The sequence below is a fragment of the Neltuma alba genome, unplaced genomic scaffold (assembly GCF_004799145.2).
Source record: "Neltuma alba isolate B1F8T4 unplaced genomic scaffold, ASM479914v2 tig00000909_pilon, whole genome shotgun sequence".
Lineage (NCBI taxonomy): Eukaryota > Viridiplantae > Streptophyta > Magnoliopsida > Fabales > Fabaceae > Neltuma > Neltuma alba.
Genome location: NW_021632250.1, coordinates 14,452 through 38,449, shown reverse-complemented (window position 1 = coordinate 38,449; position 23,998 = coordinate 14,452). Strand labels below are relative to the sequence as shown.

The following is a 23,998-nucleotide window of genomic DNA, read 5'->3' as shown; positions in this document are numbered from 1 at the left end:
ATTCGAAATATAAAGTTGCAGGCTCGAGCAGGAGTGGCAAAAGCTGTAGGACTGGGATGGTTGAACTATCTCAGGCCTGACATTACCCGAGAAATTAAAACACCACTCGCGATGAAGATCGAATATCTCATCATTAGCTAGGCTTCATACACGTCTTGGCAATGGCTTGTTAATATACCTTCACTCTCGTCATTATTTCATTATTCATGTATAGTTAGTTTACCCTCTGCTCTTCCTAATTTTAACACACACACACACACACACACACGGCCCAGTTATCCAAACAAAGCCTTGGACATGAAAAAACGTGGTTATCCGACATCCCCCATGTCGGAAGGAAAATACGCTGCTTTCAAACCATGTAGATTTTCGGGAAGCTGACCCAACCACCCAGTTCACTGATGATCAATCTCAAAACTCACTTCCTCAAGAGTCTGGAGTTACTGTCTGTGAACATTATCAGTTTAATCAAAACGACAATTTTGAAGTGGATTTGTTGAGCCGTGGAAACAATGTTCTTTGCGCGGACTTCAATCGTGAGAGCGGTGTGGCCATGGATGCTCATAATGATCAGAGCCAACCTATTGACCAAGTCATGTTCGATGGTTACGTTGGATCACAAGTTTCTTCAAGGCCGACAGGCCGACACCAATATATGGTATTGCCACATGGGAGATGGATTTATTGGCCTTCCTCCTGGAATCTGATGAGGTTTTGGACGTAAGTCCCGTGAATTATTGATTTGCAATGTGCGTCTAATCAAGAGCAAGTATTATTGTGATACATGAACAGTGAAAAATAACACTTAATAATTAAGATTGCTGTCCCGATGGCTGTTATTCCCATTTATTTGAGATTTTAGTGTCTTTCATTTTTATTTTGTCTGAGTAAGGGTTGTCTGATGGGCGAATACTGAAGGAAGCTCTTTTATTGTCTTTTGCTTTTTTTTCCCCCCAACCCATCCAACGAGTGAAGGTTATAGTTATATTTATGTGATCGATTATGAGGGGTTGAGGGAGAAAATGAGGCAAATGCATAGCCAACAATATGACAACGCAATGGTTTAAATTCTGTACATCCTTTAACGTGTGGAAGTTGCACTTGTTCACGCCCTTTTGCAGCTGAATTCATATTTACAGAAAATAAATTAAAGTTGAATTCATTTAATATATCATTGATCCCAAAAGATAGCGATGCTGCGTGTTGTTTAATCTCGAAATTCGAGACAGATGCGAAGGGGGGAGGACTGCGTACGAGGCACGACAGTATTTTTCAGAAGATTTCTAATTAATTGAAGTCACCGACGCAGAAACAGATATTTAATAACGTAAATTTGATCTTTGTTGATTTTTGGTTGCGGCGTGTGTATTACAGTATTACTATCTCCGGTTCTTAATATAAGAGCTCGTTTGATTTTTATTTTGATTTTAAATATAAAATCTCAATCTATTTTGTTTCTCATATTTATCTATTTTTTTAAGGTAGTTCTTGTAATAATGGTACTTTATTTTAGTCAATACATTTGATTAGCAAGAATATTTTAAGAAAAACAATACCTATTTATTACAAATAATTAACTTAACTAATTTTTAATCTAATTAAATTAATCAACTAGCTTTTATATTAAGAACCGGAAGTAGTACAACAACATGTGCATCCTCTGAACTGAATCATAATGAAAATATGATGCTTCAATTGAAATAATTCGGTTATTATTTCTTCTGTAATAAAGATATGTGCTACTTGATTTAATGATAAAAACCTATACTAACATTTTATTTAATTTTTTGGCTTCATATAATTGCTGACGATACTTCGTCCTATGGCCCAAAACTCTTCAAGTGACGATATAATACGGCACTCACAGAGATGTAGCGAAGCTGCAGTGTTCTTTAATCTTCTGGTTTCAATATTCTGAAATGGTAACACAATCGTCGGAAGTAGTTTTTGGTAACAGCATTTTTATATGTTTTACTTCAATTACACTAATTTACGATTCGTTTAGCACATTCTTCAGTTCCCACTTATACTTAAGAATTAAAATAAATAAACGTGCTTAAGCAATAAAATATTCCACGGCTAACCTTTTAAGTATGTTACATTCACAAGTTTTGTTAAAAAATAATGACCCATACAATAATTCGCCTCAACCGAAACTATATATGACAACACAACAACCCCTTGCCGATTCCTTGCTCTAAGTTTACTGTTCTTTATCATTATTTCATTTCCAATAAAAAAGCTTGAACTTCATTGACGTTTATTATTACCTTTTAGGTTAGAAACTGTGAAGTGAGTTCGCGCGCGCGCGCACATTGGAAAAATCTTCAATAATAGATCTGGTGCATAAAGTTCAAGCTGGTTAAGCACAGATTTCAAAAGGTTAGGTGAATAATTGTATTGAATTTATTCACCCCACAGTAGCGGAAGCAGCAGAGCAACTTCCTATATGGCTGTGCATTTCCAGATTGTTGAGAAACTTGATTTGCTGTCTTTTTTTGTTTCTTGCTTTCAAATTAACTAATCAAGAGTTTCCTCATTAGGTTATGTTTTAATGATTACCCCACTAGGTGCTTATGGTAATCACTTGTCTAGTTTGATTTCCATTTAGTGAGCCACGTGGCCCAGCGTGAATGCGATCCTTTCATGGAGATCGATGTCAAAGCGACAAGACATCATAGGCTGAACACTTGGATGTATCAGTTGACTTAAAAAGTGTGTTGGTGCTCTTATTCAAGGTTGAGTAGAGTAATGCCATGTGATTTAGAATAGTCCAAATTAAAGTCCAAACCCCAAGAAGAAATGCTTAATTTCCTGGGCTTTGAAATTCATGAATTGCATCTGACTTCTTGTTAAGCTGCACTAATAATAAGATTTACCAAATGACTGAATCGCTTAGAAATTAAAATTTCCACAGTGTAATGATGGCTCCACTTCAATTATTTGCTTCTGATTTTCAACGTAGCACCTAACTAGCTTCCATATTTTAGTTTTGCGACGCATCCTGCTTATAAAGGACGTACGACTCACAGTAAACCGTTTGGGCATGTGAATTTGGAGGGTTCATGCCAATTACCACCCTAAGGCGAAAGATAATGAACAGATTATTTAATCCAATCGTTGGGATATCCTGTAGAGAATCTTGGCCGGGCGTTCGTTCTTGTCTAAGCTTTTAAAGAAGCCCACAGGCTTCAGCTCAAAAGGCTTCAATTGGGCCCAAGAGTTTCCGCGTCATCCTAATCTGCTAATTTTAATTTCCTATTTTGAGAAATTATGTGTTTTAAATGATCAATAGACAAAACAGTTTAAGTGGGTATATATATAATAAGTTTTGATGATCCATAAAACGTATTAGTCGTTTTTATTGTTCACACTAGATTCCCCCCCCCCTATTTCTATAAGCCAAGCAATGACTCTGTTAGAATTGTTCGGAAGAATTCGAAATTTTGAGGTGCTTTGATATAGATGTTTTCAGTTTAGGGTCCTAACATGTAATTTCTGATTTTTTTTTTGGGTCAGGTAAATAGGAACCAATAAACAATACATGTGGGGTCAAACCCCAAAAAGGGGATTGTTGCAGGCAATAGTTAGTTAGGATCTGGCCCTGTCTCGTTCTTCAGTCCCCACCTACAAAATTTGGTGACTGCTTTCAATGGAACGAATAAGTTCAAACTTGAAGGTATGGGAACCACGTCAGTTGCAAAACCTGCATATGTGATTTTTAATTTTTAACGTACTCATGTATTAAATAATACTGTCCCATTTTTTTAATCGATTTTATCTTTTATATTTGTTTATTTATTTTTAAATAGATATTGTAATAATTATACATGTTAAATAGTTTCTATTCTAATACATATGATTAATAAGGACATTTTAAGAAAGACAACATCTATTTATTTTAAATAACTAACTTAATAAATTTGTTAATATTCGTAAATTAGTTAATGGGGAGACAGTAATATAATAGCCCACCTAACTGTCTAAGCAGCAACACAACCTGGCTGGATGCGATTAAGGTCAAGGATGGCTAATGAATGATTCATCTGTGAGACCGGTAGTTTAACCCTTGAAGACAGCGTATATGAGTTGACACGCAAAGACGAAATAGTTATATATTTTATATTAAGATTTACAGTTATAGTACCTCTATTTTTTAATATAAGAGCTCATTTAACTTTCATTTTTGTTTTAAATATAAAACCCTAATTTTTTGGGTCCCTCTTATCCATTTTTTTCAAAGTAACTATTATAATAATGGTAATTCTAACTAACACACTTTTAAGAAAGACTACACCTATTACAAATAACTAACTTAACTAATTTTCTGAATCTGCTCAAATTAGTCAACTAGCTCTTTTATTAATGAATGCTATATATACTACCTTCGATCCTCAATACAAGATCTTGTTTGACTTTTATTTTGATCCTAAATATAAGATCCCAATCCACTATGTCTCTCATATTTATGCATTTTTTTCAAGATAGTCCTTCTAATAATAATAGTTCTAGCCAATACACTTGATCAGTACGGATATTTTAGGAAAGACAACATCTATTTATTATAAATAACTAACTTAACTTCTTTTTCTTAATCTCCTCAAATTAATCAATTAACTCTTATAAATAGGACCAGAGATAGTATAACATTTGCATCCCAGTTAACTTCAACAGTGTAGTGCTGTACAGTTCCTTACTAAGCTAGCTACTTACTAATTTGCTTTTACGGTAGAGAGGTCCAGAATATGAAAAGCCACCGCTTTGCCTTATTGATCAATATTAACTAGGAATAACAATGCACGCAACACCGGCCTTTTATTTGCACTTTGCAGCGCTGTGTATTAGCCAGACAAACCATATCAGATTTTTCAAGCTTCAGACACTACCTCAAATTTCTATCTGTCTATCTGTATATTAGATGTAAAATCGTGCTGAGACAAAGTCATCACTGATCATCTTCACATATAATAAACTTCCGTTTTTCTCTTCTTTCTTTTTTTTTTCTTGGAAGGCGAGTCGACCATCGCTGAGAATCAACAATGGGATTTTCCTGATCGATGTGTTTAGTGAAGCGTTCTAAATAAATGCAAAGCCGTGATTAAACCATACGAACCAGCCTATGTGGAACTTGAGAACCAAAAACCAGTAGTAATAATCAAAGAATATTCTCAATTATTAGTATTACGACTTGGATGTGCGTGTGCGCTGTGGCTTAAGGCCAATTCCTTGGCTATTTTCACTTGTTAATTGAGTTCCACGTACTACAAAAAAATTGACTTTCAGCGGCGACAAAAGTCGCCGCCGAAAGTTTTTTGCGGCGACAAGTCGCCGCTGAAAAGTCGTTACCGTAGCAGCCGTGGCTGAAAACTTTCAGTAACGACTAAAAAGGTCGCCGCTAAAAGATACTTTCAGCGGCGACTTTTAGAAGTTTCAGCGGCGACACGAAACACTTTCAGCGGCGATAAAAAAAGTCGCCGCTGAAGGTCCACTTTCAGCGGCGACACTTTTGTCGCCGCTGAAGGTCTTGGTTTCAATGGCGAACTTTCAGCGGCGACTTTTTGGTGTCACTGCTGAAAGTGGACTTTCAGCGGCGACTTTTTTTGTCGCCGCCGAAAGTCGTCGCCTAAAGTCTGTTTTTTTGTAGTGACAACCCCGAAACGAGGAGATCCCCCCCCAAAACAAAAGGAGTTGGGTGAATGCTTGAATTCCAAGGAAAATAACTATGCTTACAACACATGACCCCTGAAAACTTTGTCTTTGCATTTCACGCTGACGATGCATGTGCGTATCATGCACACTCTATACCCAATATAATCTCTTTTCCAACCTCATGTTGCTGTCAATATATATTTGGATAATAATTTCATGATTCACGTGATGAGCTCGGGAAATTTTTTCTTATTCTGGAGCCACACCCACCTCATTTGATTACATACATATATATTATTTATTTGCTGCGGAAAACCAAACACATGCAATATTATTGAAAGTTGCTTGCCAAAACAACAAGTGCACGAGCTGTTTTGGCGTCATTGGCTGAATGGTGGTCTATAAAAAGAGCTAGGGCGGGTCTAAGTTCCAAAAGATCGAAACAGGGATAAAAAGAGAAGAGAGATGAGGAGGAGTCCAAGTCGCTCTGGGGAAGTTGGGGGACTGAAAAGAGGAGCATGGACTGCTCAAGAGGACAAGATGCTCACTTCTTACATTGTGGCCCACGGCGAAGGCAAGTGGACCCACGTCCCTCTAAGAGCTGGTAACTTCCCAGTTTAATTTCTCTCCCCTTTTCCTTTAACTGTGCAATAATTTGCGTCGAGCGTGTGACAGAGAATAATCAAAATGCAGGCTTGAAGAGGAGTGGCAAAAGCTGCAGGCTTCGATGGTTGAACTATCTCAGGCCTGATATCAAGAGAGGTAACATCACCCAAGATGAAGAAGACCTCATTATTAGACTTCATAAACTTCTTGGCAACAGGTTGATTATATGTACACCTCCCTCTCCGTTGTTTCTTAATGATTCTTTCATCCTACTCCAGCACAGTAACAGTAATCTTACTTTCTAGCTTGTATGTGTACCGCCCAGATGGTCTCTTATAGCCGGAAGGATCCCTGGAAGAACAGACAACGAAATCAAGAACTACTGGAACACTACTTTGGCAAAGAAGCTCAGAACACAGTCAGGCGCAGTGTCTGAACAACATCCACCCAGCAAATCAAGCGAGTCTGATGATCTCACTCGACCACAAGTGATCCAAACGAAAGCCGCAAGATGCAAAAACGTGGTTATCCAACGCCCCCCTAACTATGATACTGAGGAAACGTCCACCGCCAACTCTCTAGATTCCAACCAGTTAAGGTTTGACGAAGCTCACCTTGCTCCCCACTTCACGAACCAGCCTCCGCGGGCGGTAGATGAATGTCAGAATTCAGATGTGACCTTGTTGGGTCGTGAACGGAATGATGAGTTTCAAGATGAACTCAACGCCGCAGATATTTTCAGAGAGTTTAACCTCGACAATAGCATGGCCATGGCCGTGACCATGGATGCTCAAGCTGACGAGTTCTCACCTATCGACGAACTTGTCAATTGTGGGACAACTGATGGATTCAGGAACATTGGCACAATGGATCTGGATTTAATGACACTCATGTTGGATTCTGGCTCTTGGGATTGGCCCTGAATTCCTTTTTAACTTTTCGTACCATTAATTCGTCTTGTCTTATCAATCAAGAAGTTAGACTAAGTTATCAGACCAGATGTGATATTAAGAGTGGTAGATGCACGATAATGTTTTTTCCAACATTCACGATGACGACGACGCCCGTGACGAATTTTCATCCCAACATTACAGTGTAAGGGATCAATGCAGAAAATAATTTGACAAAACGATAACTAAAATATTTCATTTTTAGATCTAAGATTTCTATACTATAGCAGTTTGTGCAATTGAGTCCCCTCCCCCCCAAAAAAAAAAAAGCTGCGTTGTCTCTTAATGATTGAGCCGAAATAGTACCCTAAATCATTTCAAGTAGAAGCAATCACAATAACAAATAATCCAGTTCCTCCGAAGGGAAAGTCGGATTAACTCTGGCGCAACGCCAATAACGAATCCAAATCAAAATTTTAATGGATCGGAGAAAAGTGAACAAAAAATTGAGCACGGGGCATCAAACCCTGCAAAACTACAGAGGACGAAAAACTTAGATGAAGCGACAAGAAAGATGGGATCAAGGAAGACGGCAGGAAAGAAATTTAAGTCCAGTCTAGTTGTACATAACAAGTAACCAAATTAAGTTGATAAAAAGTGGGTTAAAATTGATTAAAATACGTAAGGAAAAATTTGTTTTATTTTTAAAAGTGCCTTTATTATGGAGTGAGAGGATAGCTAATACAGTAATATAACACATCATCATTAACGCAAAAAAAAAAAAAACTACATTTGATGCTTAATATAAGAGCTACTTAACTAATATGATTAGACTGGTTGAGAAAATTATTTAAATTAATTATTTATTAAAAATATGTGTTGTTTTTTCTAATATAAGTTCTTAAATCATTTGCATGAAAAGTACTCGTTGTTGATAGAAACTCCTTTAAAAAAATAATAATCATAAAATACAAAATAAATTAAAATTTATATTTAAAACTAAATTCAATTCTCAATAAAATACTACCGCTGGTCTTAAACAAAGACGATATAAGAAACACAATCCAATCAAGTCTAATTACACCAGGATTGGTATCTTTGTTTAATTTTCTATGTGTATATAAGAGTAAGTAGTAATGTATTACCTCCAGTCTTATTATAAGAACCAATTGACTAATTTGAGGAGATTAAAAAAGTAAGTTGAGTTAGTTATTTATCCTAAATAGGTATTGTTTTTCTTAAAATATCCTTACTAATCAAGTGTATTGACTAGAACACTATTATTATTAGAAATGTTACTTTAAAAAAAAAAGTATAACTATAAAAGACAAAACAAATTAGAATTTTATATTTATAACTAAAATAAAAATTAAATAAAATCTTATATTAAATACTAACGATAATAGTAGACTACAAAACATATCACGTGCAGACATGAGAAGATGTGGAAGACGAGGTCAGAGTACAGTGTCAGTCCAAGTGTGAGGCTCTGGCGTCAAAAAGGAACTTAAAAAAGGTCCAAGTTGACGCTGATGGAGAGATGTAATTATTCTCTGACAGTCAGGAGACTGAGGTTAATCTTAAACGTTTTTTGTTAGTATTTGTCGCTTTATTTCCAAAAATGGATTGCTATTAAAAAAAGCCATTTTGATGTTCGCAGCCTCAGGCGACGCAGATCGATGAGGTTGGACTTAAAATGAGTTGTTCAATGCTTCCCCCTTTCTTTAGGGGCAAATTCTCCGATACTCACTTGAAACCGACAACTTGACAAGTAACATAACATACACAAAACATGCACATTATTAATATATGATGTATGTTCGCATAGATCTCTAGAAAATACTAAAGTGTTTTATATTAATGTATTGCTTCTGATTTTTAATATAAAATCTAATTAATTAATTTAATAAGATTAAAAAATTATTTAATTATTTAATTATAATATATATTATATGATTTTTCTAAAATATTTATATACATAATTAGATTATATATCAACTTATAAGTGAAACAAACTAGTCTTGAGAAAAATGACAGACATAAAGACTTTAAAATAATTTAATAACTTTGTTAATTTTTTAAAATTAATTAACAAGATATCATATTCAGCACATTAGGTAGAATTGCATACTGAATCTAGAAAATACGCGAGTCTTCACGCTATATATGAAAAGGAACCTTTTGTCTTTAATTTAATCAACACACTATACACTGATACACATGCGTGAATGGTTTATTCCAAAATATTTTTCAAAATGATAATGACTCATGTTATAAACAAACATTAATAGAGTTCTTTTTTTTTTCAAAAAAAAAAAAGCAGCTGCATTAGACTGTGATAAACAAAAAAGTTTCAGAATCGCCTAAAACGGTACTCTTTCAGATAAGTCACGTTATTGATCGGACTACATGCAATTGATAAGGTCCGATATTGTTGTCTATTTTTTATTCTTTTAATTCAGCAAGGCGGTTAAAAGCATAGGGGGTAATGCTGTTCATGAATTATAATCATCATAGCTTTCTAAAAATTTAATTATATACAAAATATATATAATATCGATATATAACAAAAATACAACGGTATACTGATTTTGATGCCAACCATGCTATCCAGTGAAGCTTGTCAATTAATTAAATTATTTGTATTAAAAATGGGTTGTCCGATGACCCCACGGGTTTGACTGGAAAAAAAAAAAAAAAGAATCATACTCAGTGAACCGACAATTCAAAAAATACAGGGAGATAAAATCCAGCACGCAAATTAATAGATTCTTTTGCTCGGCGGGCGTAGATCTCTAGTAAAATTGAATAGTAAATTATACTGAATTTAAAAACGTGCTTTAAAATTTATAAGTGGGTATATATAACAAAAATATAATGAAAATGAAGCAACGTTACCATTTATTATTACCTTTTGAATGACACCATTTATTATTATTAAGAATGTTAACAGTCGACATCAGCTTTTTAACGAAACAGAGCAACACTAAACTTAAAATAAATTTTAAAAAAAAATCCTAAGCAACACTGCTCCCTTGAACAAATTTACACCTTACTATAAAATTAATGATACATGTAAGGATATAAGTCCATATAGGTATAACTGCAATATTTTAATACCTTAGTGTAGCGGCGTTTTAATTATGCTTTTAGATTTTTCTATAGCGCTAGCTATTTCATATCTTTTAACGGATGTGTATGACTTTAAATGACAACAGTAGCATGCTGGTTAAAAAAAAAAAAACAGTAGCATTCATTTGCAAAAGACACATTAACACCAACGAATTTCTGGCGGCCAAAATATATCAATATATTTATAAAATAATAGTCTCATTTAAACTTTTCAGAAATGCACGTAATAAGAAAATAAAAAGGGAAAATTAATTTGACATTCCTCATACTTTTATCAGATTTGGAACCAGGTTCCTATAATTTTTTTTCATTTTATTAGATCCTTATTCTTTGCTCAGTTAGTAACGCAAGTCCTTCCGTTATGATTATCGTTACTTTAAGGTGACAACACTGACACGGCATTGTTCAACATCTTTATTATTATTATTATTATTATTTAACCGGAGCACTGTTCAACATCTGACCAGCATCATCTTCTTCATTTCACCTGGAACACGTACGCCTTCATCTTTTCTCTCCCCTGCCTCCACTCAGTTCTCTTCCAAACTAACATCATCATCTCTCTCACACACTTCATATTATCTCTCTCCCTACCACTACCGTTACGTTATCTTTATCCCTTCTTGTAAAAGTTTCACTCCATGTTTCAAAATCATCAGATTCTCTCTCTATTTGTTAATGTATTTTTTTGCGCCAGAGAGTAGTAGAACCTCTTCCATATTTTACTATTGGACTTAATCATCTATTCAAATGGGCTAATTTTTCAGGAAAAAAAAATTTAAGGATGAAGACGATGAATCTGAAGAGTCTCACGACATCGTGGTCCTCTTCTTAGTCAGCTATCATCACCCAGATCCGCATCGCCGTCTGAGAAGGGATTTGAAACAGGATGAAGCTTCTGGTGGTGGGGAGAGAGAGTGCATGAGTGAGAGAGAAGATGATGGTGTTGGTTTGGAAGAAAACTGAATGAAGCTTTTTGCTCTAAAAAGAAAACCAAGTGGAGGATGAGAGAAAATGAGAGAGAAGGTGTTGCAGGTGAGGTAAGAAAGATGGTGCTTAGTCATGCCACATCACCACTGTTAACTTAAGGTAACGGCAATTATAAACAGAAGGACCTTAGTTACTAACTGACCAAATAACAAGGATTTAATAAAATGAAAAAAAACTAGAGGGACCTGATTCCAAATTTCATAGAAGTATAAGGACTGCCAGATTAGTTTTCACAAATAAAAATGGAATGTGCAGACAGCAGGGCGCAGATTGATTTTTAATATTATAAACAATAAAAATATAAACATTTGCTGAGAGATTTCGGCGAGATTTTGTCAAAAAAGAAATCATACGCATTGACTTTGACTTATTGCACCACGGAGTGCTTTTATTTATTTATTTATTTATAATTAGAACCGGAGGTAGTATAAGAGTATGATAACTATTTTGAGAAAATTAAAGCAATTTATTAAATTAGTTAGCTGTAATAAATAGGGGAAATCACAAATAAAGACCCTCGAATTAGAAAAATCACTCTATGGTCACCAGAATATGCTAAATTACTATGAGGGACTCGGTCTCAAATTGTAATTATGAAATCATGGCCAAATTACCAAAATACTCCCCTTTATTTTTTTTTAAAAGAAAGCCACTGCCTCACCGGAATCCGGCCACCGGCGCCGGAGCTCCGGCGGCCGCTTCCGGCCACTGTTGGCGGCAGGATGCCGGAGTCCGGCCGCTTCCGGCGGTCTTCCTTTGTTTTTTTTTTAAACTGTTTTTTTTTTAAATTGGGGGGAAGTGAGGTTGGGGGGATTTGATCCCCCAACCTAATGCTTCCCAAAATAAGGAATGACCATTGAGCCAACAAATTTTTGTTAACATTATGATGCAAAAAAAAAAAGTTAACTCATTTACTCTTATTCCAGGTGATAACAACAATACATTTGGAAATAACAAGTTCTGATTGTAAAATAACACGTCTGGAATAAAAATTTAACAATATGTTTTTTTTATAACAATAAATTTTGTTGCAGGCAATAACAACAATACATTTAAAAATAACAAGTTCTGATTATAAAATAACAAGTTTGGGATTAAAATTTAACAACACGTTTTTTTTTATAACAACACACTTTATTTCAAGTGATAACAACAATACATTTAAAAATAACAAGTTCTGATTATAAGATAATAAGTCTGGGATTAAAATTTAACAACATGTTTTTTTATAACAACACACTTTGTTTCAAGTGATAACAACAATACATTTGGAAATAACAAGTTCTGATTATAAAATAACAAGTCTGGAATTAAAATTCAACAGCACCTTTTTTTTATAACAATTAATTATTTTATACTTTTGGAAAATAAATTATTTATAACTTATAAAAAGTACTTGTAATCTATTTAATTTGCTAAAAAAATAATTTTTATCTCCAATTTATAATCAGAACTTGAAGTATAATTTTTTATAGATTAAAAATACTTTTTTATTGTTCAAATTTATAAATAAAATTTAGGGAAAATGGCAACACACTTTTTTAATTTTTTTTTTAAAATTTTTAATCTATATATCTATACAACTTATTATAAATCAAACTACTTCTTATAAATTATAAATAGTACAATTTATTGTGGATTAAAAATACTTTTTGACTGCTTAAATTTATAAATGAAATTTATCTCTAATTTATAATTAAAAATACTATTTTATTCTTTAAATATAAAAACTATTTTTAATATTTAAAGAATGAAATAATATAAAATTTATACTATGATTAATAAATAAAAAATGCCTTATTATAAATACTTTATAATTTATAAGAAGTAGTTTGATTTATAATGAGTTGTATAGATATACAGATTAAAAAGTATTTTTTTAGAGAAATAAACATATTAAAAATATTTTTTATAAGTTATAAATAATTTATTTTTTAAAAGTATAAAATAATTAATTGTTATAAAAAAACGTGTTGTTAAATTTTAATCCTAGATTTATTATCTTATAATCAGAACTTGTTATTTTTAAATGTATTGTTGTTATCACTTGAAACAAAGTGTATTGTTATAAAAAAACGTGTTGTTAAATTTTAATCCCAAACTTGTTATTTTATAATCAGAACTTGTTATTTTTAAATGTATTGTTGTTATTGCCTGCAACAAAATTTATTGTTATAAAAAAAATATATTGTTAAATTTTTATTCCAGACGTGTTATTTTACAATCAGAACTTGTTATTTCCAAATGTATTGTTGTTATCACCTGGAACAAGAGTAAATGAGTTAACTTATATTTTTTTTTGCATCACAATGTTAACAAAAATTTGTTGGCTCAATGGTCATTCTTTATTTTGGGAAGCATTAGGTTGGGGGATCAAATCCCCCCAACCTCACTTCCCCCCAATTTTTAAAAAAAAAACAGTTTCAAAAAAAAACAAAGGAAGACCGCCGGAAGCGGCCGCCGGCGAGGCAGTGGCTTTCTTTTTTTAAAAAAAAAATTAAAGAGGGATATTGTGGTAATTTGGCCATAATTTCATAATTACAATTTGAGACCGGGTCCCTCGTAGTAATTTAGCATATTCAGGTGACCATAGAGTGATTTTGCTAATTCAAGGGTCTTTATTTGTGATTTCCCCTAATAAATAAGTGTTATATTTTTTAAAATACTCTTGTTAATCATATGTATTAAAGTTATCACGGTGAAAACTCCTTAACATGTGTAATAACTATAAAGATTATTTGAAAATAAATAAATAAATATTAAAGACAAAATAGATTGAAGTATTATATTTATGATCAAAGTAAATTTTTAAGTAACTCTTATATTAATGAACGAGCTAATATATTAATAACAGTATTTAATATTAAAAAGTTAAAACATTGCTGGCACTGCCTGCGTTGCCGCTGGTCCCTGTTCCTCAATCCCTGGTTCGGTGGCAAAAATAAATTGGAAAAAAAAAAAAAGAAGCCTTGGTTGGAATGTGATTCATTCTCCCTCAAAGAAAAACATCGTACATTAGACAAAAACACCGTACATTACAGATTACAAGTCAAAAGGCTCAATTTACGTCCTTCATAAAAGATATTGATCAGATATCCAGAGATACGTCACTCAGGAAAAACAGACGATCAGAAACAAGCCAGAAGAGGAATTAATGATGAGGCTAGCAGCTTCACATTAAATTAAACGAAGTCAGGGCCATCCATGAGGGCCATATCTAGATCCACAGTGACGGTGTCCTCATCGAGTATTCCACTAGTGGCCCAACTGACCATAAGTTCGTCAAGGTTGAAGTATGAACAAAAGTCTGCTTCATTTAGTTGATGCAGAAACTCGTCTCTTATTCCAGGACTCCACAAACTCACATCTGACGAATCGTGATTTTCATGTGAAAGCTGAGGTTCTGAACCCTGACACTGGTTTAAGAACGCATCAGTGGCAATTAGATGGTGAGCTTCATAAATCTGCTGCTCGCTCGAAGCTAATGATTTTTCCTTCGCACTCTGGGGATATTGAATGACCACGTTCTTGCATCTACCAGCCTTGGTACGGATTACTCGTGTTTGAGTCACATCAGGCTTATTGCTTACTGCTGATCTCATTGTTCCATGTTGTTCAGATATTGAACATGCCCGTGTCCTGAGCTTTTTTGCCAAAGTGGTGTTCCAGTAGTTCTTGATTTCATTGTCTGTTCGGCCAGGTAGCCTTCCAGCTATGAGAGACCACCTGAGATAGACTTACATTAAAAAGACCGGCAAAAGCAAGATAAACTATGAATTATGGAAGGAGAAATAGTGCGAGACTAAATTATTAAGAAGAATGAGGGGAGGGAATGAATATAATAACCTGTTACCAAGAAGCTTATGAAGCCTAACGATGAGTTCTTCTTCATCTTGTGTGATGCCGCCTCTTTTAATACCAGGCCTGAGATAGTTCAACCATCTGAGCCTACAGCTTTTGGCACTCCTATTCAAGCCTGCATTTTTAGAATTACAAAGGGTCATGCATGCCCAGCCAAGCACAGAGGAGAATTAAGAACCAAAGTTAATTACCAGCTCCTTTAGGGATGCGTGTCCATCTGGCTTGGCCGTGTGTCTCAATGTAAGAAGTCAGTAACTTGTCCTCTTGAACCGTCCATGCTCCTCTGTTCAGCCCTCCTCCTTCCGCGCAGCCACGTGGACTCTTCCCCATCCTCCTTTTTCACTGTATAAGATATCTGTCTCTCACTCTTCAAATTACACTTGTTAGCCCAGCCCCAGCTCTATATATAGTCTATCTGCCCTTCAGCTGATACATCCCCCTCCTTGAACCGCGCCTACGTTTATCAATAAATATATTCAAACGTGAAAGGTTTCCATTGAAAAAGAAGCAAGTCCTGTTCTCTAGAATAATTGTACTATTAATTATTGCAAGTAGAAGGCGGCAAGTGGATAGTACTTAGACAAAAGATTCCTTTCATCTCACCATGAAGAACAAAACAGATTCCTGCAGAACACATCGGGTGATGAATTTATGAGATTATTAGGTTACAACCTAAGTGCTGACTATGGTTGGCCACTGTTATAGCCGTGAAGTGCTGCTAAGAACGAAGTTGTGTGCATGGTTATACTATGTATGTAGAATATATATAAAACTAGGAACCAGGATTGGTGCCTGTTAAAATAATATAGAAATGAAAGTAACGAGAAACAAAGGACACAGGATATGAATTAATCAACAACCTGTTACCATGAAGTTCAAGTGGGAGAAATTACTAACTTGCCGTGAACGGTAAATATATTCATCGACCAAGAAACAGAACTTTTAACAAGTCCTAGATACTCAATTTCCAGAAAACGTGCTTTAACTTATTAATCAATACAACATTGGATATCTAACTTTTAAGCTAATCAAGTATAATCCATCATCAATAAATCAATAAATCATGCAAAAACAAAGTCCATGTGTATAATATAGTGGTCTTTCCCTGAAGTCCGTGCTTTTAAATCTTTTCGTTCTTTAAGCAACCCCCATACAATAACAGGGGTCTCTACTCTCCCGAAATCTCAATTTATTAAGATGTCCTTCATATGACATGTTTGGCTTGGCATAACCATACTTCCTAAAACATACGAAGTTTTATTCAACTAATGCTTCTGAAAACTACTTATTTATAATTATAATTTCACTATGAGAAAGTCATAAATATCCTTTTAAACTGAGTGGTGTATGTAATAGATAGAAAATATGGGCTTGTTTAGTTTCTTGTTTTGAAAGCAATTTTTTAAAAACAGAAAAATAAAAAAACTTGTTTGGTAATTTGTTTTTAGTTGATTGTTTTAAAAAAACAAAAAACAGTAACATGTTTTTAAAAACTAAAAAACCAAAACAATTTTTATATGTTTTTTTGTTTTTGCTTTTGTGTTTTTATTTTTTGTTTTGAAAAATTTTAAGAAATCTTCTTCTCTTCTCACTTAGTATCTACTACTTATCATTATTAACGACAACTATCACTTACCAAGTATGGTTTTTTCTTTCAAGCATAATTTTTTAAAAATTATTATTCAAACAAAGTTTTTTGTTTTTTATTTTCAAAAATAGTTCTAACAAGCAATTTTATAAAATTGTTTTGAGAACAAGAAAATAAAAAACAAAAACAAACAGGCCCATCATACATTTTTTCCAAATATGCAAACTCTTTTTGGCGATTATATGCTTGTAAAATATGCTGGCATTCGCATGGCTGGCCAGTGAGCTGACCTGCTCTGGGTTTAGATGGAATTGATTGGTGGGTTGTCAGCTGAATATTGCATTTCAACCCACAGTAATTAGCAGAAGGCTCCGATCAGTTATTCATGTGTGCGCGCGCGCAGAAAATAATGCATGATGGGAGACAACTAGGTATGTGATGATACAAAACAGTCCAGAGATTCACAAAAAACATGTCTGTTCTTGACTAATCTGCACCACGCTGCCCGCATGGTTTACTGTGCAGTGTTTTGTTTGTTTCCAGATTGCAGGTTAAAAACAAGTTATCAAATTGAAAGCTTCTTTCGGCCAAAAATAGAAAAATCAAAAGCTTCCACATTCATATGGCTATTAATGATTACGGGTTGCGTTTGTAATGGTTGCTATTCTTTCTTCAGTCCAGCTAAGACACACCAGTGGTGGGCTCATAATAAGCGAGGGAAGCGATTTCAATATTTATCCTTCTTGGACTGGGCTATGGCCTGGAAATTTTCATCCAGACCCTATCCAATTTCATTGTCAAACTGATCCAATTTGACAATCCAAATTTTTGTGCGTGCATGGTGAGGCTCCAATTTTTCTTTCTTTTTTGGTTCATAGCTGAGGCTCCAATTTTTTTGCTGAAGCACATACTGGTTGCATATTCCGTTCAGTCGTTTCCCAGAAAGTAAGAGCTGACGGTCATAAAATGTTGGCGGCAGTACTGAAATTCTTCAAAATCCAGCAGATCTTCTGCCTCCCCTACAATGCTAGGCAAATCCTGTTGACAGCAACACGTGCAGAGAAACGGTAAATCCGAGTCGTGTCTTACAGACACTGTCCTTAAGAACTATTCCGCAACTACTAGCGAAGTAAGAAGCGGCACTCCCTAGGATTAAACGGATTCTTCCTGTAAGATCAAGGTAAGCAGAACAGCGAAAGATAAAAGAACTCAGCAAGGCAGAATACTAGAGGAGGAAGAAAGTTGCCGAAAACTCAAAGCTCAGTTGTGGTGAACTTCGATTTCATGCTCCATTTATAGGCCGCGGATCATAACGGAGCATTGGGCATTTAAACACAATTAAGTTTCGGTTTCAATATCATTAACTCACTTAATGAGGATTTAGAATTATTAAAGATGTCAGTTACAAATATTGAAGAGGTATAATGGTGATTAAGGAGTTGTATTAATTAGACAGATATTTTTCATAAAAAGTGCCCAGTACCGCATTTGACTCATGCACAGAGGGTGAAGGGAAATTGCCGAATTTGTCTCCAGTAGCCCATTGTGCGTATGAGTCCACTCCTCCTCTTGACTCATTTAGCAGCCCAAAACCTCTTATTACTTGAACCCCCCACAATCTCAAGTAGTGTGAGACTCTTCCTTTGACACACTCACACAATATTTACAACATAAAAATTATGAGCCCTTTATTAAGATGGATCAGAAAAATTCTCTGTCTTCTCTTTTGTTTCACTCTGATGTAATCTATTAAGCTTGCCTCTTGCCTACTTAGAAAGAGGGGAAAAGAAAATTTCTCTGTTTTCTTACGTTTTAAAATTAAAAGAGTTCGGGATTTAGCGGGAATAGATAAGATATGGTTGGATAATTGGTGAAGCTAGTTGAGTGCATCCAGAATACAGTATATATATCAACCATGCGGCATGTCACCATCGAAGTCGTTGTAGTATAGTGGTGAGTATTCCCGCCTGTCACGCGGGTGACCCGGGTTCGATCCCCGGCAACGGCGAAATTTTACTTTTTTCACGTGGATTTTTTGCTTAGGAATACGGCATCGTGTCCTTTTCCAGGAGAAATGGAGAATGCGTTTGCGTTACTTTGCTCTCTGTTGCTTCCTTGCCCGTCGCCCGTCGCCCGTCGCCCTAATCAGTCCAAATTTGTCTTATAAAATTTTCGTCTCCAAAATTTTATCCCCTTTCGCATATTTTGTGAGGGAGGATAAACCAGAACCTATAAGTGAATAATCAAATTCAGTGCTTCCTGGACTGATTGTTGAAATTGTGAGTCGGACGAGGTGCAGAAGTGAGAATGGGTTGGGGTCACCTGGGAAGAACTGGGCAATCCAAGAGGGGTGAGCCGAGCACCAGTGCGGAGGCTGCTCCCGGAAACACCGAACAATCCGTGCCTCGGCAATTCCCCCGGGCGGCTCAGCCTGAGATCATGAGAGCGGCCGAGAAGGATGATCAGTATGCCTCTTTCGTTTATGAAGCCTGTCGCGATGCCTTCCGTCACCTCTTTGGTCTGTAGGCCGTATAGCCCATTCGCCTTCACCTTTTAAGATTTTATGTCAATTGCTTTTCCCGTTTCACTCCTTGATTTTATAGTAGAAAAGATGTCTAATTTACCTGGTAAATATGGAGTTGTCCCTAAGGTTAGACTAATTCCTTAACTTTCTGTCTGTTATTAAAAAATTTGACGAGACCTAGCATTACTTGTTCTACTCGTCACTCTTCGTTTTGCTCTTCTATTGTTAATTTTCTTCCCCATTTTTAGACTATAACTAGTTAAAAGAAATTTCATTTAACCCAGTTTTATGGATAAAATTACGTACTATTTTAGGCTTATTCTCATTTTAACATTTAATTTGGCGATGAATTCATAGGTCCGCTCGAGCCAACCTGACATCTCTGCTTTTCTTTGTACAGGTACTAGAGTTGCAGTTACCTACCAAAGCGAGGTCAGCACTTCATTAATTGTATTCGTGTTTTCTCAGTATATTTTCAGTCCATTTATCCTGGAACGAAATTGTGTTGGTTTCAAGATAGAGTTAACTGTGATGTTATTGTTTTGCAGACAAAACTATTGGGACAGATGCTTTACTATGTGCTGACAACAGGTTCAGGACAGCAGACGCTTGGAGAGGAATATTGTGACATCACTCAGGTTTGCTGTATTTGCATGAACTTTTGACCTTGTCTTACTGCATATGTTGAGTTGTCTAGCATGTCGCTGATCTATTCTCATTTTATTGTTCCGAGAGTGGCTTGTTCGGACTTGAAACTCGGACGGTTGAGTGTTCATTTATGAACTATTAATGCCTTCAACTGCCTTTAGTCTTTATCTACAAGTGAAATCACTGAGGTCATATTTTAGTCACGGATTGTGGTGTTTTCACTTCTCGTATTGGAGGCTTGGGTTTATCTTAGCGGAGTTTTTATCTAATTTGTTTCCTTTCCTCCGAAGTTCTGATATCTGATAGTTCTGATTTGTTTTTAGGTTGGAGGACCTTATGGACTTCCTCCTACTCCTGCAAGGCGTGCTCTTTTCATTGTATACCAGACAGCTGTTCCATATATTGCAGATCGAATAAGGTTGATTTCAGCCTCGTTCTTTCACTATATATTCATCAAATGTCAAATTGAATTTGTCATGCTATTTCTGCTACCGTGATCAGTAATATGTATTTCTTTTCAAAGTTAATGATGGCTTCCCTGTTGATTGTACAGTTCTAGAATTGCTTCCCGAGGCATTGCCCTCTCTGATTCACAATCTGCTGAGGTCTATGGCGAAAATGGTACCATTAGGAGTAGTGAATTTCAAACTTCTGATGCGAGGGAACTTCCCTCTTCTGCATCAGGGCAATCTCTTACAACTCTGACAAGGTTGAAGGGGAAACTGAGAGGACTTTGGTTGCATGTTGTTCAGAGATGGCCTACGGTACATTAATCTCGTTACATTTACGCGGCTCATTGATTTCAATCAAGGGCAACGTTGTACTGAAGTGAGGTTTTATGTTGCTGCTACTAGATGCTTCCTATGGTTCGTGAGTTGTTGCAACTGGTTCTTCGTGCTAATCTTATGTTCTTCTATTTTGAAGGTGATGCTTTGCTTGATGGTCTCATTTACTGTCATGAAATTTCCATAGCATGTTTTCAAAGTTTCCGCTTTTGCAGGTCTCTATTACCATATATCAAAACGTGCTGCAGGAATTCGATATGTCTTCATTGGAAAGTCATTGAATCAAAGGCCCAGGTATTGTTCTTGTATAATTTTAAAAACGGGGGGGGGGGGGTTCTAGAGGAACTCTATTGTTCAGTAATAAAAAAATATACATATGCATACACATACATGTACATATACCTATACATACACATACATATATATAAGGATATATGCCCTCTCTTGTCTTTCTTTTACAATCTGGCTTTCATTTTCCATTTCATTTAGTTTTCTAATGCCAATCCTTCTTTTGGTTTGATATCCCTGGAGTGGGTCTGTAAAGGTATGATACCAATGCGAGTCTTTGCTGTTATTCACTCATTATTTCTTCATTTAATTACGCTGGCTTTGTTTTTTCCCCTGATGTCTTATCATTCATCAGTTTGACCAGGTCTCTTTTCAAGATTTTTTTAGATTTAGAGCTTACTTTCCTGTATCCCCCCCCGGGGGCCCGGGGGGGCTAAAAAAAGAAAAAAGAACTTACTTTCCTGTAATTTGGCTTCAATGCAGATATCAAATTCTGGGTGTATTTCTATTGATTCAGCTCTGTATAATTGCTGCCGAAGGGCTACGTCGGAGCAATTTATCTTCAATTGCGAGTTCAGTTCATCAGACATCCTTTGGGGCGCACCAGAGATCAGCAGGTTATAGAATAATCTAATTGATCTGCACTGCTTGTTCATTTTCGCTTCCTTTTTCCTAAACTTTTTTGCTTCATCTTAGGAGCGTAAGGGAAAATGAGCTTGTCTAAACTATATATGGGATTTGTCTCTTATCCCAATCTGATTCCACCATTATGTGATATAGGACGAGGTTTGCCTGTTTTAAATGAGGAGGGTCTCCCAGTATCGTCAGACACAGACAAAGGAAATTGGTTATCTGACACTACACATTCGGAGGTGCAAATTTCACATGAATCCTTTTTTTTTTTTTTTTTTTTCCGTTTTTCAAATAACATGTCAGCGTATGTTTTAACGGCTGCTGAACTTGTCACAGATGTATCTTGTTGATAGGTTATGTAGTAGAGCGTCAAGTGTTTTGATATTCTTCTCTCTTTTGCAGTCCCAAGCAGCTAGTGGAGTGGCCAAATGCACGCTCTGCCTGAGTAATCGGCAGAACCCAACAGCCACTTCCTGTGGCCATGTATTTTGCTGGTATTGCCTAGCTTTGCTTCTTTGTTATTACCATTCTTCAAATGCCCTGATCCTCTTCCTGTCCGTTCTCTTCATCTTGTGTTTGATTTGTTCTACATAGGAACTGTATAACGGAATGGTGCAACGAAAAGCCAGAATGCCCTCTTTGCCGCACCCCCTTAACTCACTCAAGTCTAGTGTGTCTCTATCATTCAGACTTCTAGAATCTGCCTCTTGTCAGCAAAGACCCTTAATCTTCTATTTATCACCGATAAGAGAGGCATCAAAGGATTTTTTCCGCCTTGTATAGGAAAATAGTACAAGCTAAGAGTGAGGCATTTGGTGTAGGGATCTTCTAAAGCTAGAGGACGACTTTCCCAAAATTTGTTGGTGAAATCCCAGTCTAGTTAATCCAACCATTTTTCTATAGACGTGTTTTATTTTTAGAAAGCAATCAAATTTCGGCTTCCACTTAATTTCTCCTGCGTTGAATGTGAAGTTCCTTCATCCTCCTCCTTGCTTCATCATCCATGTTGCCGATTTAGAGCGTGTTTGGTTCTACGTTTGAAAATTACAAGCCTGCCTAACCTGGAGGTATAACACTGGAGAGATGAGCAAAGCAAATGTTCAAAAAAATTAGACAATTGGAGTAATTAGAATCAGGGAATTCCTAAGCAAACAATCCAGACAAGATGGTAACCAAAGTCGTAGGGCTTACCTCTGTACAAATCAAAGATTCTCGCTTGAGGGTGCAGAATAACAAGACAGCAGGGATGGCGACGAAGAGCGCGGAGAGCGGAGAGGGAGTACGTTTTGTGTTTCCTGCCTTTTTATTTAAACAATGGATGACAATCTGGTCACTGTATATTTATTCTCCCTGTTTTTTTTTTTTGGTGAATGTATATTTATTCTCTTTGTAGAGGAACTCTCGTGGCCTTTTACCATAATTTCCATAAATTAATTCGTAAATCTCTGTAATTTTATCAGATTCTTAACCGGATTTTTACAATATTTTAAATGTGTTTTTAGTAGTATCACATGATTTTAATTATGTCTCCGTAATTTTTATACAAGAACATGATACAAATTTGATGAAACTACAAGGATATGATAAAAAATAATCATAAGGATTTTTTTTAAAGTCAGATAAAATTATAAAAATCTGCTTAAAAAAACTACTGGGATTTGATTAAAGATGTGTGAAACTAAAGATTTATAGATTAATTTTCCTTAAAAATAAAATATTTGTAAAAATAGTTGTACTGTGACAAGTCCGGAGGTTAATGACCCAAAAAAAAAAAGCCCCGAGGGTTGTTGGGGCCGGAAAAGGGCCCTATGGTTCTTCATCCCACCAAATGAGCCTTTAGGGTTACCGATTGATGGTATATAGGCCTCTTGTTTGCTCTCACGTATTCGGTAGGGATTAGCAATGGCTGGGGATGCTTTCGTTCTGATTTTTCTCCGGATGGCTGGCTATCTAATCTGATTTATTACTTAAATTCTGCTTGCCTTCGCCAATCGGAGGTTCGATGATCTTCAGTTGGATTGATCAGATTGATGTGTAACCGCATGGTTTCTCTTTTTATTTCTAGGGACTTTATTTATTTTTTATTTAAATCTCAGCACTTTGTATATATTGACTCATCGTTCTTTTCATTACGATTCTTTCCATGTTATCCTTGATCAAATTGTTTTGTATACTCGTTGATCAGTTGCATCCTCTGGTCGGAAGTCATCTTTACAGCGAGTTGGTAGTTCATAAATACCTGTCTCGTGTCTGAGGATGACAATAGTGTCTGGAACCACTGGTGCTGTGTAAGCTAAGAAAAGAACTTTTCGCTTCTCATTGCTCAGACTCCGGTGGTAAATTTCACAATAACTTTCTTCTTTCTGGCGACCTTATTAAAGTTTTCACGTGTACATGAGGCGAA

The 23,998-nt window shown here is 35.6% G+C and overlaps 3 protein-coding genes and 1 non-coding gene across 4 annotated transcripts; 3 read left to right on the top strand and 1 right to left on the bottom strand.

Moving 5' to 3' along the window:
- Positions 1–6,104: 6,104 nt before the first annotated feature.
- Positions 6,105–7,384, top strand: LOC114747874 (transcription factor WER-like). The gene is made up of 3 exons (XM_028936218.1): positions 6,105–6,253; positions 6,343–6,472; positions 6,581–7,384. Exons 1-3 carry the CDS (start codon positions 6,115–6,117, stop codon positions 7,176–7,178), a joined length of 867 nt encoding a protein of 288 aa, XP_028792051.1. The 5' UTR covers positions 6,105–6,114; the 3' UTR covers positions 7,179–7,384.
- A 6,859-nt stretch (positions 7,385–14,243) lies between these two features.
- LOC114747891 (myb-related protein 308-like) lies at positions 14,244–15,458 on the bottom strand. Its single transcript, XM_028936238.1, has 3 exons — positions 15,320–15,458; positions 15,114–15,243; positions 14,244–14,993 (listed from the first exon to the last, which is right to left on the bottom strand). The coding sequence occupies exons 1-3, from the start codon at positions 15,456–15,458 to the stop codon at positions 14,450–14,452; spliced, it is 813 nt and encodes a 270-aa protein (XP_028792071.1). The 3' UTR covers positions 14,244–14,449.
- A 3,194-nt stretch (positions 15,459–18,652) lies between these two features.
- TRNAD-GUC (transfer RNA aspartic acid (anticodon GUC)) lies at positions 18,653–18,724 on the top strand. Its single transcript has one exon. It is a non-coding gene; the product is annotated as a tRNA-Asp (tRNA).
- A 127-nt stretch (positions 18,725–18,851) lies between these two features.
- LOC114747882 (peroxisome biogenesis factor 10-like) lies at positions 18,852–22,496 on the top strand. Its single transcript, XM_028936230.1, has 11 exons — positions 18,852–19,234; positions 19,641–19,672; positions 19,789–19,878; positions 20,212–20,306; positions 20,442–20,652; positions 20,743–20,812; positions 20,889–20,967; positions 21,445–21,578; positions 21,742–21,833; positions 21,997–22,088; positions 22,189–22,496. Exons 1-11 carry the CDS (start codon positions 19,024–19,026, stop codon positions 22,289–22,291), a joined length of 1,209 nt encoding a protein of 402 aa, XP_028792063.1. The 5' UTR covers positions 18,852–19,023; the 3' UTR covers positions 22,292–22,496.
- The last annotated feature ends 1,502 nt before the right edge of the window (positions 22,497–23,998 follow it).